A 20,959-nucleotide genomic window follows, 5' to 3' on the forward strand; every position below is an offset into this window, starting at 1 on the left:
TTTCTCTGCACTCTCATTATATCATTGAGGGAAAAGACATAGTCATGGGGACTGTACTGTTTAAGCCCTGTTGGAGAGAATGTGCATGTATGCTGTGTGTATGTGAACTCTCTGCTAGTAACTCCAGGTATAAGAGCATATTATAGTTCTGCTTTCTCATTTTGCCATCTTCTTGCTAGATGCAAAAAACTTGTATTGGCCCATATTGTAAGCAGCTGAAAGGCTGAACAGTTGTTTATTATCAGATGAACAGTGGTCACAAAAATAAGGAATGGCTGGCAGAAAGATGAGGTTTGGTGTCTTAGCACCGGGAGGCAAGAAGATAATCCTGTGTACCTTGTCTACAGGTGATCGGATAGTCAAGTGGAATTCCTTGCCGTTCAACCTGTTCCCAACTCATTTCAGTCAGTGGAATTTAGGCAAGTTAACTCCATGTCCACGATTCATCTATAGTCACCTTTGTCAAAAAGACACCATTTTAAAATGATGTCACCTTTTGAATGTGTAAATGAAGAAATTTTGAAATGGTTAATGATCTTTTAAATGAGTTACCAGTAGCATATTCATCAGTTGTCAGTTTTAAGAAAGGAAACCTGTTATTTGTAAAGACACTCCATATGTGTTAAAATTCTGGTTAGTAATACCAGTTACAAATTTTCTTTTTTTAAAAAATGCCTAAGGTTTAGCTTGCAGAATTAACTGGGAAGACTTGCTTAAGAGCAGACTTGAGGGCTGGGTCCTCTCTGTAGGTGAATGCACGCAAAGCTGGCTGCTGGTGTAACGGGTGAGTGGGTGGACTGAGACAGTTGCCTGGGAGAGATTATGATCTCTCCTGCCTAGTTGTGATGCTGTGGAGCCCCTGCCAGTGAGGTGTGGATGCCCTGCCACCTTGCACCAGTCTGCTTAGACAACAGAAACATCAGTAACCAGAGCTGCCACTACCAACCAAGAAGGGAAGCACACAGGAGAAGCCATGGTAAAGAAAAGAATTGGGTTATTTTATGAGGCAATGAGCAATGAATTTGGCCTTGTATCCCCCCTACTCTGATCAAGATCTGAGTGAAGGCAGGGAGGTTGATGTGACTTTTTTTGTTTTATTTTGGAGGCAACAAATACTGCTCACAGTATACAAACTATTGTATTAGCTTCTTGGTAAACAAATCTAGAGTCCAAGATGTACAGCTACATTTATGTTAATAAATTTATTATAAGGGAAGTCATATGCAGCAAAAGAAGGACGGAGTTGGAGCTTTTTTTTCTTTTTGAGTAGAAACTTCTCTGGATGTACTTTGAATACAGTATTTTAACCCTGTATTAATGGCCTTTTCCTACTAGCTTGTGAGTAGTGAAATTGGTAGCAAAGAAATGGGGACAATTCCCTAGATACTCTGTAAGACTGGGTGGAATCATCTGCCAAAAGATTCATATTTAAATATACCATGTCCAATAAGAGTGTTTTTGAGAGAACCCATTACATCAGAGGTCCTCAAACTTTTTAACCAGGGGCCGGCGCGCGGATGCAGTGGCAGGCAGTCATCTGCGGCTGCTTGGTTTCCCCCCCAACCCCCGGCGGGGGGGGGGTCTGTAAATACCGGGGGCCGGATTGAGGACCCTGGGGGGCCATATCCAGCCTGCGGGCTATAGTTTGAGGACCCCTGCATTACATTCACGGTACTGGGGAGTCTGCATAGCAATCTACAGGAGACATGCTTATTTTTCTTTTAAAATATATCGTATTTTGTGTTTCAGATTTCTGTTATTAAACTATGTGCATGACACAGTAATAAACAATTTAGAAACTGGTTATTGACTGAGCAGCCATGATTACAGAAGTGTATGTATGAGAAGGATTTCTCAGGAAGTTACTTTAGTCTAACATGTAAAGGAGTACCAAGTCCTCTTGAGTATCAAGTTAACTGTTCACAAATTGAATTCAAAGTACCCAGGGAATGGACCAAAACAACTAGCAGCTGAAATTAATTGAGGTACTAAAAGCACTTTAATTCTCTTTCTTTTAATTTCTACAAACCTGTCTTCTACCTGTCCAACACATGTTCAGTGGAAGGTTGAGAGATCAGAAGATAGTTATCTATATATCAATAAGGCAATATAGCTGTGTCTTGGCCTGGATAACTGGACTTGGCTCATTAGCTGGGACCTACTGTTGTTTATTTTGCATACCTGTACACAGTTTTTGTCTCTGGACTTATGTGCACTCTACATGTAGATCTGTGTACTGTACACCATGTGTAGGCATGGCTACACATCTCTAGCTGCTGTGATTATTGTTTCTTTCTATGCCCAGCAGAATATTTTTCTTCCTACTTGTAAATAAGTGTTAGAATATTTTCCATTAATTCCAGTCTTATGGAAAACTTTGTAATTGCTGGTTGATTTGGGGTTTCAGGTAAGATCAGCTTACAGACTTTTAGGATATTCACTGGTTCTTCTCACCGTTTCCCTCCCCTTTCAGCGTGAGTGCATCTCTCTTCACATTGGCCAAAGTGGAGTTCAAATCGGCAACGCATGTTGGGAACTCTTCTGTCTGGAGCACGGCATTCAGCCAAATGGCACCTTCATCAACCAACCCAGCAATGATGACTCTTTAGCCACATTCTTCAGAGAGACAAGCTCTAGCAGATACATGCCCCGGGCTGTTATGGTGGACTTGGAACAAACTGTAATAGGTCAGTATAGAACTCATCTTGGAAATTAATTAACTCTTCTGGGTGCCAAAGTTCAGATCACTGAATAGCAGGGCAAATGCCCTTACCATGAGGGATGACTCCAACACAGAGGCAAAACGTACAGGTTTTAATTTTTCAATACCAGGTATTACTAAATGCTCTGTTATTCTCAGTCAAAGATGAAAACCAGACTGCACTCTGTCATGGTGCTCTACTAATAATGCGCTCAGAAATTTACTGTTTAAACCTCCACTGGTTATGAGTACAATTTAGCTTTCTTAAAGAGAATCCTTTCTGGTCTTTTTTTTGGTGTGTGGTGGTATTTTTCCTTTGTTAACTGATGGAAAATGCTTTCCTTGCATTCAGATGTAAGAGAGGAGCATGAAGAATCAGACAACAGAAGTGTCCTCAGAGATTTTCAGGGGAAACCACTGTTTACTCTTGCAAGTCTCTTTTTTTCCAGTCATTCCCCTGAAGGTTCTGATGAATCTTCATCTGATCAGTCTGTAGAGCTGAAATTCTACAACAGCATGGCACAGCCCTTGTTTGATTAATTTGCTTGTATAACACAGCAACTTACATTTGCAGCACAGTCCCCTTCTTTTATTTTTCTTCTTTTCAAAACTGAGAACATCTCAGATGATAACTCCTCACTTCCATACTTTGTTTTTCAACATAACAGATCTTCCATACCATTTTATGCTAACATAAAATGTTCCGTTTGTTTTGCAAATATCATCAACTTTGGTGAATTATCTCTTCCAAGCTTATGCTTTTTCTCTTTCTTGTTCAGATGAAGTGAGGGCTGGCACCTTCCGGGAGCTTTTTCATCCAGAACAACTGATCACTGGGAAGGAAGATGCAGCTAATAACTATGCACGTGGCCACTACACCATTGGCAAAGACAAAATTGACCTGGCATTAGATCGTATCCGCAAGCTGGTGTGTACTATTACATTGGAAGCAAGACCTTAGGAGGATGGGAGGGGAAATAAACACCACATAAATTTTTTTTTGGATAGTGGCTCTCATTTTGCTTTTACTACTGTCGTTGGCTCAGAACAGAGAAATGCAAGTCCTGGATTTTCTTTCTTACTTTTTATATGAATGAAAGACTTAAGTGGAAAACCTCAAATATTGTTATAGCATTCCTATTGTAAGAAAAAAATCAATACTGCTCTTTTGGTACTCTGGCTAGAGATTTAGAGGAAAACATGCATGGAGAGTTTTCTGGGAGAACTGCTGGTTTTTGTACTGTGCACTGGGCGTATTTGCTGTCTCTATTTCAGGGTGTAATTTAAAGATACGTTCACTTACTCTTTCATGTTTCCTGTTGGCTTTCAGGCTGATGCCTGTTCTGGGCTGCAAGGATTCCTGATCTTCCACAGCTTTGGTGGGGGTACTGGCTCTGGCTTTACCTCCTTACTGATGGAACGCCTCTCCGTGGATTACGGGAAGAAGTCCAAACTGGAGTTTGCCATCTACCCAGCCCCTCAGGTCTCCACCGCTGTGGTGGAGCCCTACAATTCCATCCTGACCACACACACCACCCTGGAGCACTCGGACTGCGCATTCATGGTGGATAATGAGGCCATCTATGACATCTGCCGCCGAAATCTGGACATTGAGCGCCCCACTTACACTAACCTTAACCGCCTCATCAGCCAGATTGTCTCCTCCATCACTGCCTCGCTGCGCTTTGATGGTGCCCTCAATGTGGATCTGACAGAGTTCCAGACAAACCTGGTACCCTACCCACGCATCCACTTCCCCTTAGTGACCTACGCTCCCATCATCTCCTGCGACAGAGCATATCATGAGCAGCTCTCGGTGGCTGAAATCACCAGCTCCTGCTTTGAGCCCAACAACCAGATGGTGAAGTGTGACCCGAGACACGGGAAGTACATGGCCTGCTGCATGCTCTACCGTGGTGACGTAGTTCCCAAAGATGTCAACGTAGCAATTGCTGCCATCAAGACCAAAAGAACTATCCAGTTTGTTGACTGGTGTCCAACGGGCTTCAAGGTGAGCAGGGCTGCCATGAACTTCTCTTGAATGTTCAAAGGGCAAGTCCAGTCTAGCAGAAACCTTCATTTAAGTTTTTGATCTGGTGTGTTTCCCACTTGTGAGATGACTGAACATAAGAAAGATGCATTTATATAAAATGTACCTTTTCTCCTTTGGACACCCCATTGACACTAATTGACTGCTAAATTTTTAAATAAATGGAAACATATACAGTATTTCTGTATTCAGTAGCAGGAAAATGTCAACCCTATAACCTTCAAACTTAAAAAAATTGCATTTTAGAAGAAGATCAAGGTAAGGCTTATAATCTGAAGACATTGACACTGTCCTTCATGAGATTTAAAAAAACAAACCAACTAAACAAAAAAACCCCCCAAAGTTATCAATAATATTTTGTTGACAAGTGAAACATTTCTACATCAGTCCGCAAAGAGATTCTTTCCTTGTCCCAAATTTTTCCATGCATACTGACACATTTTTATAAGCTTTTCTTCATTTAGGGTCTAGTTCAAATTGATCTCTCAGTTCTGTTTTTTTATTCCCCTTGAGTGAGGATAAGGAGTTGGCTTGTGCACAAAATAGTAGCTTGAATCACATTAGACTTAATACTGATGTGATTCAGGTTTTTTCCTACCTCTTTTCCTTCCCCCACCAATGGTTTTACAATTTTCCTACCCTGTTTAAATTTTGTCCCTTTTCTCATAACTCTTTTTATTCCTCCATCTTTCCTGTTGTTATTTGCAGGTTGGGATCAACTATCAGCCTCCTAGAGTTACACCAGGAGGCGAGCTAGCCCAGGCTGAGCGAGCAGTCTGCATGCTGAGCAACACCACAGCCATTGCAGAGGCTTGGGCAAAGCTCGACCACAAGTTTGATCTGATGTATGCCAAGAGAGCTTTTGTGCACTGGTATGTGGGTGAAGGCATGGAGGAGGGAGAATTTGCAGAGGCCCGAGAGGACCTGGCTGCCCTGGAGAAGGACTATGAAGAAGCAGGAACTGACTCATTTGAAGAAGAAAATGAGTGAGAAGAATCTTAAAATTCACCCTCCCCTTTTCTGTGCTTACAATTGTCTCTGTGTCTTTTTTCATGTGGCTGCATTTCTGCTTGTCTTGCACACACCAAGTCCATTGCCATTTAGTAGACTTATAATAGGATGAGTTCTCCACTTAAGATTATAAGACAGTAAATGCAGAATATATGACCATTATTTACTTTATATCATTAATCACTTTGCCTCAGAGGGTGACTGGCTTCAGTGTTTTTGCTAATATATCCTGAAAGGATCTGTGTCATCTATACTGTCATTTATTCAATACAAAGGTAGAGTTGTGTAGCTGTAACATTGAAGAACTTGTGCTTCAAAATGTCCCCCATAATTGCTACGGACACTATGTAAGGAGAAGATCCCTACGGTGCTCGATCTTTATTTCATACTAATTCAAAACATAATGTTTGTAAAGCTGTCAGATGCAGCGAGAACTCTGTTGGGTGCCAAGAACATAAAGCTTGTCCTAGTGCCCTTGTTTCTACAGAAGTCCACAGCATGGGCTGGTTAGAAGGTGTGATCTGGCCAGCTGCCATGAACAGGGGCCCAGTTCAGGTACTCTTAGCTTCATCAGGGGTTCAGAGCACACCATGCTTGTGCATCAACTTGTCTAACAATCACAACTGGATTGGTCTGGAGGTGCAAGCGTGCTGACAGTTCTGTTGGAGCCGCTAACTGGACATAATCTGTAACAGCTGAGGGCCTTAAAATGACCAGCTTGTGGCATGCAGGACAGAAGCATTACCAGCTCCATCAGACTTACTGAGATGACAATAAATCAGAACTGTGACAAAAAATGTGTGTGGTAGGTATAGGTGGGATGTCTAAGAACAGCAGCTATGACTTCACAGCTTAAGTCTTTGTAAGGTATATTTTTATATATTCCCATTGTTTTAGGGTTTTAGAACAATATATTTTTAAGGCATGTAGGCAGGTGGCCAGGCATGGTCTGAGGTTAAACTGATGGGATAACAAGAGAAACTGCTGGATTTTGCAGATAACAGAACAGGAAACACAGCTGGCCAGTCCGAACCCGTGTCTAAAGTAATGCGGTAACGGCAGGAGAAGCTACTGGGTGTTACATATAATGAAAGGGGAGTTTTGGGGGAACCCCACCTTGAGTGTAAGATATCAACTGAAAGTGAACGGGGTGTTGGCTTACTGGGGGTACTAACTGAAGCTGAAATTGTCAACTAAAGGTGTAAAATTAGCAGAACAGGGCCAGTCGTGAAAAAGTGGTGTGTGTCTCTGTTTAGGACTGGGGTGGAAGCAAGAGAAAGGTAATCGAAGGCAAAGAAAATGGTGTCCATTTGGGGGTACCTGTTGAGCAGCCCTGTGCTTGAACAATGCCTGCAGCAAGACAATAAGCCTGTTGTGCTGACTTTGCCATGTGTGTCCAACTTGCTTATGGTTATCTGGAAGGTTTCCCTTAACAATGATGAAACAGAGACACCCTAGAGACCAAATGTATAGCACTGTTATTTCAGTGCAGGATTTACTATTGATCTTTCATAAATTTATTTTTTTAAAAATCCATGTTTTCACTGAAACATATACTCATGGCATATAACTCCAGCAGGGCTACAGAAATGCATTATGTTTTGCCCAAGCTGTTGAGGAGTGTCGTCCCCTGTCCCCTTTCTGGTAAAGCTGTTTGTATTAGGTTTGCTAAAATGTCATAGAGAAAAGCAGGCACATCCAGAAACATCACTGATGTAGTTGGTCTTTTTACCTGCAAAATGAATGGCTGACCTTTATAGTAGAAACTATAATTAGGGGAGATAATTCAGCAAGTCCAGATCTAATTCTGTAATTTTTAACGTATCTAGAAAAAAAAATAGTATTACAGTTTTTACCAAAAAGGAGAGAACGCTTGAAACTGTACTCCAATATGTACTTAATTTTTGTTATTTAAAAGTATTTTTAAAAGTACATAGCACAGTTCTCTGTTGCAGGCATAATGCCTGAAAGCCAGTATTTTATCAGTATAGCAGTTTTATGCAGGTACTGAATAACTCAACTTTGGGATTTCAGAAATACCTGAACTGAGATGCTGTCAATTCTCCCAGCAGGTGGCAATAGAATGACAGAGAGAACACAGGGAAACATTTGTATCTTTACTGATACCTAACATGAGAAGGTATTATCATGTGTGGGAATGCAAAGACTTTCACTTTACACACCACATCAAAAGCAAAAGAGGTTTTTGTACGATCACCAAAGACCTTCTTAGGACTGCACTGTTTTGTAAGATAGCATGTTACTGTTCTAAAATAATCCACTACTCTGCCACTACTGGTGAGTTACTTAGGTAGCCAGTCTGTAGGGAGTGATGCACATCTGTTAGAGGAGACAAAGAAGTTGACTCTCCTTCATTTGCCTGTTGATGTATTTTGCTCTTTAGCCAGAACAGAACTGATAGATCACAGGACTTACTGGTTTTCTTGGCCTGGGATCTGGTGCCAAGTTGTGCTGGTTTTGGCTGAGGTAGAGTTAATTTTTTTCCTAGTAGCTAGTATGGGCTTTGTTTGGGGTTTGTGCTGGACACAGTGTTGATAACATAGGGATGTATTATCATATAACAACAGCAACAATAAAAATAATCATAATAATAAAATAATTATTTCTGAGCAGTGCTTACACAGAGCCAAGGCCTCTTCTGCTTCTCATACCACCCCACCAGTGAGTAGGTTTGTGGTGCACAAGAAGTTGGGAGGGGACAAACTGGGACAGCTGACCCCAGGCTCAGCATATATAGCTGGGGGAAGAAGGAGTGGGGGGATATTTGGACTGATGGTTTTTGTCTTCTAAAGTAACTGTTACAGGAGATGGAGCCCTGCTTTCTTGAGGATGGCTAAACACCTGCCTGCCGACAGGAAGTAGTGAATGAATTCCTTGGTTTGCTTTGCTTGCATGTGTGGCTTTTGCTTTACCTGTTGAACTGACTTTATCTGAGCCCAGGAGTTTTCTCACTTTTCCAATTCTCTCCCAGGGGAGTGAGTGGGAGGCTGTGTGGTGCTTAGTTGTCAGCTGTGGTTAAACCATGACAACAGTACTTCTAAGCTCTGGATTATTCACAAATGCTATTTGCAGAGATGTGTCTATTTTTAAATAGAGACAGAGTTTAGGGTTTGTATGGCCATGTTAAGATTTTTTTTTTAAAATCCCTCTAAGAGGCTGATTTTGATAGTATCATAAACAATTGGAGATGATAACTCACAACTCCTTTGCCCTGTTGCATTGACCTGGAGGGCACCTATGGCACAACACCCAGTCCATGTGCACATGAGAAACCCTCAGAGAATGTCCAAACCATCCCAGCTGCATGCAGGCTGCGCATCATCCTGAGGCGCAAAGGCTATTCACGAGCCCCCTGGCAGTACCAGTAAAACCACCCTAGCACTCATGCCAAATTCACTTATTTGCACACCTCAGGACTCCATGGCAGAGCTTTTTTATAATCAGCCCTATTTAGCCCTTGTCATCATCTACAGTGTCACAAGGTAAAAGCTGAAGGGGGCAGGTCTTGACCAGGTGGCTGGGCTATCAACCCTTTCTGTGTCGGGCATGTTTCAAGCCTGTTCCGTGCAGGACAGAGACGTGCCCTTACAAGATCACCATCTGCCCACACAGGTTGAATGCCAGCATCAAGCAAGATGGCTTTCTGAGAATCCAGGTCCAAGACGTATCTGCCTCATGTCTCTATGAAGTAGAGCCCAGAGGCCAACTCTGGAGTCCACAAAACTCACCGGTACCTGGGAGCACAGTTCCACACGGCGCTTTCAGGTTACCCTCTGTATCTAGGCTGAGGGTTTTCTGTCCAAGCACTCCACAACACAGGTGGACAGAGCAACATAAGGAAGCCTCATGAAAAACAGTGTGCCCAAGTCTTCCTCAGAATTTTTATATCTATGTCTGGCCTTCACCCCAGACCAGCACGTATCTCCAGCACTTGAGTTCATGGGCTATCTCAAGACAGAGCAGGTCAAGCACTCTCTTTGGTCTAAAGCAGATTTGCAAAGGCCTTTTTCTTAGCTGTGCATGTGTGAGAAAGGGAAAAATAGTAACCTGGGTCATCCCAACATTCTTCAATTGATTCTAGGGAGAAGGGACACCACTCAAGACTCTGTCACTCCCTGCTCCCTGGAAGTTTTTGACTGGTGAGGTTCTGTTCAGTGTGGCAACCCAAAATTGGTGAGTCTATGGGTCCTGGGACAGTTGAGTTTGAGTGGGGTGGAGAGAGGAATGATTAACACTGACTCCCAAAAGTGCTCTCACTGCCTGTTTCAGAAGAGAGGAGGCAGGCAATGGAAGAGCAGAGAAAAGGCAGCAATGGACTAAGCTGCAAATACAGACCTCTTTTAGGTTTTGTAGCTGTTGGATCTGACATGTTGACTCAAAGAGTACCTAAGAGGATTTGGGTGGTAGATTGCTCGAAGTATTTGCTGTGAGACTTTTTCCTGAGGTGATTCTCTGCACAGAGCTTCACATTTGGCGAAGCCACAAGCATTAACATTTCAGATTTTCTGGAGTGCCAGAGCTTGGCTGGAATGTTACCCATTCCATTGGAAGAAGAACACTAGAACAACCTATTTGTGTCTCAAAGCAATGATCTGATAGTTTTCCAGAGAAGTATGGGACTCAGCTTAAACAAATCAACAGATAGAAATTATCATGGGAATTCTTCCTCTGTAAAAAATATTTGTGGCTCCAGAAATCTCTAGCTTTTCCCAGCCAAAATCAGAGTAGTGATTTGCAGGTTTATGTAAAGATCAGCAAAATGAAGACTATACCAAAGTAAATGTGAGTTTATAAAAAACAGTATGAACTATTTCACACTGTTAAAATGTAGGCGTTAGTTAGAGAAGATACTTAGATTCTGGCTGCCAACAGTGGCAGAACAATCTATTAATACCATCATGTCAAAGTAGATTAACCTAAATTTTAGGAATTGTGTATTTCAATTTCTACTGATTAAACATAATAATAATCAGTATGTTTATAAAGTCAGAGGACACATAATACTCATATTCAAGCAATTAAGCATGCCATCCTCCTTGTTATCTAGGAGTTGCAAACACGAGGAATTCTCCACTGAGAGAAGCTGCTGCTTTCCAATGCTGAGCTAGTGCAGAAGGAGGAAACAATACAGCGGTGGAGGCGTCTTCCCTAATTTGGTGTGGGAACGTTTGTGTGATGCCTCCAGCTATGTCTTGCAATAAGCACTGCAATAGAATCAAATTTCTTTCTCTGTTTGGACAGATGAGATAGAGTCTGTACTGAATGCTGTCCCATGCTGCTGACAGCCCAGATGACTGTACATGGAAAGAGAAGCAATAGAAGTAAATTGAAACATTAATAGAGAGGCAGCTGGAGTAAGGACAGAAAGAAGTCAGGCCAGCCTTTAAGAACACTGGTAGAGCACACTTCACAATGGTAATTATATTTACTTTCCAGTTCTCTATTTTTGTTTCTTCCTCTGTCCTTCTGTTTTCCATTCATTTGCATTCTTATGTCTTCCTGTGCTTCTGTATTGGAATTTAGGAGTGGCTTTTGTCTACACATGCACAGATTGGCAGAACAGGGAACTGGGATGGGTTGTGTTCTGTAGGTGATAGATATGTGTAATACTCAGGTGTTAGAAAGTATAGTGTACGGCATGTTACATGGCCACACTGAGATTTAATAAGCATGCAAAACCAGGAGGGACTAAATGTGAAATCTGCGAAATACCTGAGCCCTGCTTGTCTGGATGAATTTGCATACATGGGGTGGCGGGGAGGGCAGGAGGCAGCGATGTGGCAGGCAGAGCTGCGGAGTCGGTGACCTATTCCCCACCGCGTTGTGACACTGAAGCACAGCAGCAGGTGCAGGGTGCTGGGCCCGGGCTGCCATCTACCCTGCAGCCCAGAGCTGGTTCCTGCAAAGACCTGCCACCGCTGATCCGAAAGGGAAGGAAGCACCACTGGAGACACCATGGTAAGGGGGATGTGGGAACACCAGTCATCCGGGGACCAGGAGAACCGCGGGTGAGGGAAGGCAGGGGGATCTGCTGCTGTTGTCAGCAGTTTGTGCCAGAAAACCCTGATCTCACACACCAATTGCTACGTAAGAGGATGGGAAAAGAGTGCCAGAAGATCTCACTGGAGCTGTAAGGCATGGTGAACCAACGTTTTCTTCAGAGTCTCTAATTGGTGGAATTATAAGATAAATTAAATCTGGAGCCTTAGCTTTTTCATATTTTCTGTTGTGACTGTATTTTCTCAACACAGGTTCATTTTCAAGTGAGATAATATTTTTTTAAGAAATAAAACAGAAGTTACCTTTGTGTCAGTTTTAAATTAATTTAGCCCCAATGGCTGTACTGTTCATAGCTATACAGTGTATACATCTGTGTTTCCGGAGAGCTTGAATGTTTTTATATGTGTATGTGTTTAAGTAAAAAAGGCCCTTAATTTTTAAGATTTGGGGGGGTTATTAAAAATCTGTAGAAATCTCTCAAAACCTCTTAAAATGTGAAAAATCCATTTCACCTTGTACCCCAGTTTATGTCTAGCACCAAGTCTTATTTTGGTGCAGAGAACTATGTTATTTTCTGCCAGTACAGCTGCAAGTCCAAAATGACAGCGCCCAGTTTGCAAGCAAGACACATACTTCTACAGGCTCCCGTGCCTTAAGGCAGACATAGGGGTAGTGAGTAAGTTTTGGGAATAGCTGGAAGATTAGTCTGCCTTTGTACAGTTAATACTTAAACCAGGTAGTATTCTGTTTTTGTAATAGAGTTAAAGCTGTCCTACATTTAGTTTCACAAAGGACCTGGTTCTTTCTACTGTCTCTTGATACATAAAAAGTCAGGTAATTTGTAAGACAGGTCCTAGTATATTAGTGATGGGATATGAAACATGAGTTCAGAGTAGGCTCCAAATTCAAATATCACGTAGAGATCAGTTTACTCTGCCTGTGACTCTAAAGAAGGCCCACTCTCTTCCCTAGTAAAAGTCCGATACCTATTTTAAAGCTGCTTACTATGAAAAATTAGAAACATCTTTTTTATTGTCTTCTCTCCTTGTCAGAATATTTCCAAATTGCTGCTGGGGTAGGAGAATGGGAGCTGAAGGCAGGAACGTGGCATGAGGCCTGGCTTAAAAGGCAGGATGGAGATACTGCTTCAAACTAGCACAGCTGAAACCCCAGTCTAAAAGGAAAGGAACTGGTTCTGCAGTCTCCAGCTGTAGTCCTATATTAAGTTTTACAATGATAGCTTTCTAAGGCAACATTCACTTGTTCCATCTGCAAAAAAACAGACCAATTCCTCTACTGATCTGAGAAACAGAGCAAAGCAGCTCTTCAGGTTCAAAGTATTGCTTGACTTGCAGTTTTGCTCTACAAGATTATATTCTTTTAAAAAGTCACTTGGCTTTATTGCCTGATTTAAAAGGAAAAAACTTTTTTTTTCTTGCTTCCAGCCTCACAGGTTCACATTGGGATTTAAAAGAAAAGCAGGAGCCTGTCCTATACAAAATCAGCATTTAACTGAAATCTCTAAGCCCAAATACACCTTCAGCGTCTCCTGAGTAATCCTGCATCCAGATTGCAACTCCCCTGCAACACACTGACCTATGAAGCCTCATCATCACTCAAATAATTCAGATACTTTTGCACAACTCTAGTTGAGGAAAACAGGGTTGTGCAAGCACACTTGAGAGCACATTACATACACTGCTGCGTATGCATTTGCAGTCAGCCACTCACAAATAGAAATAACACATTTCATTAAATGAAATATTTAAATTGGCCTTCCACATTCATTTGAACTTCTGAGGATAACTAACTGGGGCAGCAGTGACTTCTTAAATTCCACTTGCTTCTGAAAAAATATCTTTAGTTATGTTTCTAAAACATAAATGCATGCCAATTTGTGGGGAAAAAAAACCAAACACCAAACCAAAACACTGCTCCAGAGATGTGGCTGGTCACACATTCTGCCTGAGGATTTAGATTTTGGGGAAGATGCATTTTACTGTGAGGTCACAGTATGATTTTGCAGAGTAAGCAGTTACAGGATTATTATTTTTTTAAAGCTAACTGGTAAAATCTGATATTAAGTCATTGGATATGCTTTAAATTTGATATTGCAAAATAAATAATGAGCAAGGACCATTCTCTGGCCTTGAAGCCAGGTAGCATGGCCTGCTTCATATTTAGGCATCTGAATTTTCTTTCCCTCTCCAAAGCTAGGCAGTGGTCAGTGAGCTGCTCACTGAGTGACAATGAGTTGTATTCCGAATGGTGCCCAAACATCGTCTGGGAAAGTATGAACTGGCACAAGCCAAAACCGTGCCAGAGGGTGTGCTAATTATCAATCAGCACAGGCAGTCACAGGCCAGTGTTCAGCACTATGATCTGACCTTTTCTTACTCCCTAGTATAGACAGGGCCATCGAGATCATAAAGACAGAGCTCAGAAAGCTTTAATTACAATTGTTTCAAAGCAGAAACTGATGCTGAAAAACTCCACTTGCCTGAAACCACTCTCTCCATAAAAACCTGCCTTTCACTACACCTGAGTTAGTCCTGATAGTTACAACACCAGAAGTATCTGCTTTATAATCCTCTTTCTGAACTTCTGAATTCCAGCACCAGGTCCTTCATACTCCTGTACTCTTAAGTATAAAGGATTTTGGAGCAATTAGCACCTGCCTATTTTAGCCTGCTGTTACATATGCTGTTTTCTTTCTATCAAAGTTCCTGGCTGCCACAGAAACTGTGCTCAGAATTAGGCAAATAGACATGCTATATTGCAATGACACTGCCTGAATAAGCAGTGGACCTGCAATGTAAAATTCATAACTGCTCAGGAGCTTGAAGGAACATTTGTTTCAACTGAGAGAATCTGAAATAATTTCCTGAGGTGAATATTGCTTAAAGCAGTTCTTCCAGGTTTCCACCCTAGCCTGCTATCAGAGGGTAAAAGGATCAAGAGACATCACCTGTCTTGGGTTACATAAGGTTGAAGGATACCACATGGCTGTGTCAGGTTCCAGCCAGGAGTAAAAATAAACTGAACTGGGATGTGCTCCTCAGCAGGGCCAATCTATAGGAGGAAAGTTGGGTGTAACTGAAATTATTTTTTTTTCCTGCCTGTTTTCATGTGTCCATATATTACAGCACATAGATGCCAATTTTTTGAAGAACTGTCCTAGTGTCTGGTGTGTATATGTACAGTCTCATTGTGGTCAGGGAGCTGAACAGCCAAATGGAATGCTGACAGTGACAATTCACCTTTATTTTTTTTTGGAAAAGCAATACACTGGGCAAAAGTTACAATTAGGAATAAGGAACAGTAATGTGCACTGGCTTTTCTGACCTTGTCTCTGCTCTCTCCCCATAGCGTGAGTGCATCTCTATTCATGTTGGCCAGGCTGGAGTTCAGATAGGAAACGCATGCTGGGAGCTCTTCTGCCTGGAGCATGGCATTCAGCCAGATGGCACCTTCAAGAATCTGCAGGACAATCTCAACTATGATGACTCTTTTACCACGTTTTTCAACGAAACAGTCACTGGGAAGCATGTGCCACGGGCTGTAATGGTGGACTTGGAACCAACTGTAGTAGGTCAGTACAGAAATAAACCTGGAAAACAGAGAAGAGCTTACTCTTCCTACTATCACCATGGTGTGCCACCAGTGTCCACTGGTACAAAGCAGCACACTCTTTGTAGCTTGGTCTACTACTAGATAGCATGAAATTAATTTTCTCATGACACAGAATACCAGATTCTGTCACAGGTGTTAAAAACATAGGAACAGCAGGATCCCCAGCAGTCTGACAGCTAGTACGCATGTTTTGTATGACTTCCCTTGCATAAATACTTAACTTTTGGGTTTTTTTTTATTGTGGCATTTTTGCCATTTGAATTCTGCTTTTCTCTGATTCAGATTCAAAGTGGGAGCCCGACCGTTTTCCTCCAGGAAAAGAAGGATGTCTAAAAATTGGGGCACCTGGGGGAACCTGATCATCTTCACACTTTCTTTCTGGTGACTTATCCTCATGTGGGTACAGGCTGTACAACTAACAGGTTCATGAGAAGATAACTTCTGTGGCTCGATACAAGTTGCAGTATAAATCAACAGAATGCAACAATGAAAAAAAATGCTTAGGAGACAGTTCCCTTCTCCATCAACATCTGGTTTTGGGGGTCATGACCTCCTGTGAATAAAAGCTTGCATGAAGAGCAACAACAACCAGAACTTGTTGGCACTGGAGCACAGCCATGCAGCTTCTTACAATTTCTCTTTCTTGTTCAGATGAAGTGAGGGCTGGCACCTTCCGGGAGCTTTTTCATCCAGAACAACTGATCACTGGGAAGGAAGATGCAGCTAATAACTATGCACGTGGCCACTACACCATTGGCAAAGAAAGCATTGATATGGTGCTTGATCGTGTCCGTAAGCTGGTAAGTCCCAGTAGTTTTGAAACAGAGGTTTGGATTTGGCAGAAGAAAGAAATGTAGAACAGATAGCTTGTTAACTACAAATACTAATGGTTTAGAAAAGAGATTGCAAGACTCATTACTAGTCCAAGCGAGAGAAGCACAGTAGTTCCTTCCAGCTGTATGCCTCCTGATTTCTTAAAAAGTGGTTGTGAATATGTAATTTACCATTATTAGCACAGCCCTAGCACACCAATACTGATATAAAAGGGTGAAATAGGCAGTTTTACCTTGCTGGTTTCAGCTAGACTATCTAAAAGAATTGTGAAGTTCAGAGAGAGAAGCTCCACTGATGAGAGTCTGATTTTATGTCATAAGTTGAGCCAGTGAGGAAAGCAAAGCATGGGATTATCACACCAGCCCTTTCTCAAGAAAACCTGACATGAAATCTATGCTGGGTATTGCTGGTGGCTGCCCTCTCCTTCAGCTCAGAATAAGTCCATGCAGTAGATGAAATCTTTTCATTCTTCTTCAGCCCCTATTCTTTTACCTTCTTTTTCACTTTCTAGACTGATGCCTGTTCTGGGCTGCAAGGATTCCTGATCTTCCACAGCTTTGGTGGGGGTACTGGCTCTGGCTTTACCTCCTTACTGATGGAACGCCTCTCCGTGGATTACGGGAAGAAGTCCAAACTGGAGTTTGCCATCTACCCAGCCCCTCAGGTCTCCACCGCTGTGGTGGAGCCCTACAATTCCATCCTGACCACACACACCACCCTGGAGCACTCGGACTGCGCATTCATGGTGGATAATGAGGCCATCTATGACATCTGCCGCCGAAATCTGGACATTGAGCGCCCCACTTACACTAACCTTAACCGCCTCATCAGCCAGATTGTCTCCTCCATCACTGCCTCGCTGCGCTTTGATGGTGCCCTCAATGTGGATCTGACAGAGTTCCAGACAAACCTGGTACCCTACCCGCGCATCCACTTCCCCTTAGTGACCTACGCTCCCATCATCTCCTGCGACAGAGCATATCATGAGCAGCTCTCGGTGGCTGAAATCACCAGCTCCTGCTTTGAGCCCAACAACCAGATGGTGAAGTGTGACCCGAGACACGGGAAGTACATGGCCTGCTGCATGCTCTACCGTGGTGACGTAGTTCCCAAAGATGTCAACGTAGCAATTGCTGCCATCAAGACCAAAAGAACTATCCAGTTTGTTGACTGGTGTCCAACGGGCTTCAAGGTGAGCAGGGCTGCCATGAACTTCTCTTGAATGTTCAAAGGGCAAGTCCAGTCTAGCAGAAACCTTCATTTAAGTTTTTGATCTGGTGTGTTTCCCACTTGTGAGATGACTGAACATAAGAAAGATGCATTTATATAAAATGTACCTTTTCTCCTTTGGACACCCCATTGACACAGACTCTAAATAGTTACGTAAGTGGAAATCTGAAGTGCATATGAGTTAAAATTTAAAGAAGAATTCCTTTCAGATCTGAATTTTAGAAAAGCCAGTTAGTGTTCCCCCTGAAGCAGCATCTAAAACTAATGAAACACCAAACCCAATACAACTATGAAAGGAAATGCTGATATTAGGGAATGTGTCCATTAACCCCCTCACCCAGAGATATTATATAGCCTCTCCCTGCTGGCTACGTAGCAGTGTTGGGAAACATGATTTCAACAATAATACAGACATTAGCAGTGGAAAAAAGTTTGTCACACAAATAGCTGGTTTAAGAATGGAAATTTTTAACTGGGAACCAACTTTCTGTATTAGTTTTTATAGAGTATCTTGGTGAAACTGTATGTTCAGTGTTGAGTATTTGTTAAGAAAGCTACGAAGTTGCCAGTGTGCATTAAACAGAAGAATAATATAGATATTAAAATTACCATGTATGTTTATGTAATTACCATTACTGCTTATGACACTATTATTTTTTATGCCATTTGCCATCTGGTAGTTTTGAAGGTGGCAACACTCTACCCCAGCCTCTGTAACTTTACTCACATTTTTTTCAGCTCTTTGACTGTTTTCTACTCTTGCCTTTTTACAACCTTCTCTCATATTCCTGTTTCCAGGTTGGGATCAACTATCAGCCTCCTACAGTAGTTCCTGGTGGAGACCTAGCCCAAGTTCAGCGAGCAGTCTGCATGCTGAGCAACACCACAGCCATTGCAGAGGCTTGGGCAAGGCTTGACCACAAGTTTGATCTGATGTATGCCAAGAGAGCTTTTGTGCACTGGTATGTGGGTGAAGGCATGGAGGAGGGAGAATTCGCAGAGGCCCGAGAGGACCTGGCTGCCCTGGAGAAGGACTATGAAGAAGTAGGAACTGACTCATTTGAAGAAGAAAATGATGGGGAGTAATTTTAAAACACACTTTGTTCCTAGTAAGCACAGAATTGTCTCTGTATCACTCTGTTGCATGTATCTACCATTAGGTCACCTTTTTTGTATGTAATATACAGATTTAGGAGGGGTCATATAAAGACATCTTTGATTCCATAAATTGTCCTGTAAGATATGATCAGTTGTAGTAATGCCCACCACTCCCAGCAATGCCAAAAGACTTGCTCTTCTTCCTTGCACATTTATTGTCTCTTCAAACTATAATACACATGCTAAACCAATTACAATTCAATACCTTCAAGCTTATAATGGAGTACAGTGAATTAGTAGAATTTTCAAAGTTTTAATTTGACATACCTTCACCTTTTTTTTTTTTGGCATGTCAAAAAATAATGGCCACAGAAAAACAGGTCCTCTGCTTTGAGCTTTATTCTCATTGACCTTCAGCTGACTGACCTAAAAGGGACATTTCTCTCTTCTCTGAAACACCATTTCTGATAAAGCAAACATTTTCTTTAGAAATATTAAAGCACTGCATTTTTTCCACATTTGGGGGACAAACATCTCTGTTGTGAGAACATATATCCTTTTTAACTGGGTACAGCTGCAGCAGGCTTAAGATTTTTTCCTGTGTTTCTGTGAAACCATTTAAATGAGAGATTTCCCTCTTTTTCTAAAAAAAACCCCAAACAAACCCAACACTTCTTTTGCATCATCCCTACTGAAAAATTTCCGTATTCCTTAATCTACGTGAATGGTTCTTCCTCTGCAAGAAGCAACCTCTGCTTTATCCAGCAGATCACTGTGCCATCTGTGGCAATCTTTATTTAGTGCACCATGGGCAAGTGAGTCTGCGATACAGGCATTTGAATGTTCACTCAATGGTAGTTCAAAGCAGTGGTCAAAGATCTCAGATTTACAGGATTCATATCTTGCTAGGCAATGACAAATTTTCTTAGCTAGCAAACCCCTCAGTAACTTTTTATCTAGGTCTAGGTCCCTGATGGGATGCACTCATGAGTGCTGAGGCAGCTGGCAGATATCATTGCAAGGCCACTCTTGATAATCTTTGATTGATAATGGTGATTGGGAGAAGTGCCCAAAGACTGGAGGAAAACAAATGTCACTCCTATCTTCAAAAAGGGCAAGAAGGAGGACCCAGGGAACTACAGGCTGCTCAGTCCCACCTTGGTCCCTGGGAAGGTTATGGCACAGCTAAACCTGGAAACTGTTTCCAGGCACATGAACAAGAAAAAAATAATCAGGACTACTCAGAAGGGATTCACGAATGGGAAGTCATGCTTGACCAAACTGATAACCTTCTTTGATGGAACAACTGGCCTGGTAGAAAAGGGGAGAGCAGTGAGAAAATGTTTGTCTACTTAGACTTGAACAGGGTTTCCAACACTATTTCTTGTAAGATCCTCATAGAGAAAGTCTTGAAGTATGGGGTGGATGAGCAGACAGTGAGGTGGACTTAAAACTGGCTGAATGGCCAGGCCCAGAGGGTGGTGATCAGTGGCACAAAGTCTAGTTGGAGGCCATTAACTAGCAGCGTACACCAGGGTCAATACTGGATCCAGTCCTGTTCAACATCTTTACTAATGATCTGGGTGATGGGGCAGAGGGTATCCCCAGCAAGTTTGCAGATGACACAAAACTAGGAGGAGTGGCTGATACACCAGAGGACCATGCTGCCATCTAGAGGGACTTTTAACAGGCTGGAGAAATGGGCTGACAGGAACCTTGTGAAGTTCAACAAGGGGAAGTGCAAAGTCCCGCATCTGGGGAGTAACAACCCCGTAAACCAATATATGCTGGGGGTCAAACATTTGGAAAGAAGCTTTTCAAAAGCCAAGAGGAGCTGTGCTTCAGTACCAATTACTTCTGAAGGGGCTCAAACTCCTTCATAGGCTGCAAGTATCTCTTTTTCAGTTGGAGTATAGAGGGCCTCAGATCCTTTATATTCCCGACTCCAAAAACCCAAAGGTCGTCCTCGAGTTTCCCCTGATGCTTTCTGCCAGAGGCTCCAGGGTGGGACATTCTCCCCAGCTGCAGTGTAGAGCACATTCTTTACATCTTGCCCAGTCTGAACTGGCCCAAGACCTACTGCTTGAACTCTCTCTCATTTAATTTGTTCAAAAAAACCTTGGACACCAAGTTGAACGTGAGCCAGCAATGCACCCTTGCTGAAAAGAAGGTGAACGGTATCCTGGGCTGCATTAGGCAAAGTAAATCACAGAATCATAGAGTGTGTCAAATTGGAAGGGACCTCCCCGCTCCTCACACAACTACTTAAAACTAAACCAAACTACTAAGACTGTTGTCCAGATGCTCCTTGAACTCCGACAGGCTTGGTGCCATGACCACTTCCTCAGGGAGCCTTTTCCAGTGACCAACCACCTTCTCAG

The 20,959-nt window shown here is 42.4% G+C and overlaps 2 protein-coding genes across 2 annotated transcripts; both read left to right on the plus strand.

Moving 5' to 3' along the window:
• The first annotated feature begins 85 nt into the window (after positions 1 to 85).
• LOC119148226 (tubulin alpha-4 chain-like) lies at positions 86 to 8,369 on the plus strand. The gene is made up of 5 exons (XM_037388112.1): positions 86 to 976; positions 2,474 to 2,687; positions 3,481 to 3,629; positions 4,032 to 4,712; positions 5,460 to 8,369. The coding sequence occupies exons 1-5, from the start codon at positions 974 to 976 to the stop codon at positions 5,739 to 5,741; spliced, it is 1,329 nt and encodes a 442-aa protein (XP_037244009.1). The 5' UTR covers positions 86 to 973; the 3' UTR covers positions 5,742 to 8,369.
• Positions 8,370 to 8,516: 147 nt separating this feature from the next.
• Positions 8,517 to 18,991, plus strand: LOC119148224 (tubulin alpha-4 chain). The gene is made up of 5 exons (XM_037388111.1): positions 8,517 to 11,198; positions 15,153 to 15,375; positions 16,068 to 16,216; positions 16,762 to 17,442; positions 18,279 to 18,991. Exons 1-5 carry the CDS (start codon positions 11,196 to 11,198, stop codon positions 18,564 to 18,566), a joined length of 1,344 nt encoding a protein of 447 aa, XP_037244008.1. The 5' UTR covers positions 8,517 to 11,195; the 3' UTR covers positions 18,567 to 18,991.
• The last annotated feature ends 1,968 nt before the right edge of the window (positions 18,992 to 20,959 follow it).

The sequence above is a fragment of the Falco rusticolus genome, chromosome 5, assembly GCF_015220075.1.
Source record: "Falco rusticolus isolate bFalRus1 chromosome 5, bFalRus1.pri, whole genome shotgun sequence".
Lineage (NCBI taxonomy): Eukaryota > Metazoa > Chordata > Aves > Falconiformes > Falconidae > Falco > Falco rusticolus.

Coding starts and splice junctions, on each gene's coding strand:
- LOC119148224 (XM_037388111.1), top strand. Junction 15,376..16,067: donor CTTGGAACCAACTGTAGTAG/GTCAGTACAGAA, acceptor TTTCTTGTTCAG/ATGAAGTGAGGGCTGGCACC. Junction 16,217..16,761: donor TTGATCGTGTCCGTAAGCTG/GTAAGTCCCAGT, acceptor TTCACTTTCTAG/ACTGATGCCTGTTCTGGGCT.
- LOC119148226 (XM_037388112.1), top strand. Junction 2,688..3,480: donor CTTGGAACAAACTGTAATAG/GTCAGTATAGAA, acceptor TTTCTTGTTCAG/ATGAAGTGAGGGCTGGCACC. Junction 3,630..4,031: donor TAGATCGTATCCGCAAGCTG/GTGTGTACTATT, acceptor GTTGGCTTTCAG/GCTGATGCCTGTTCTGGGCT.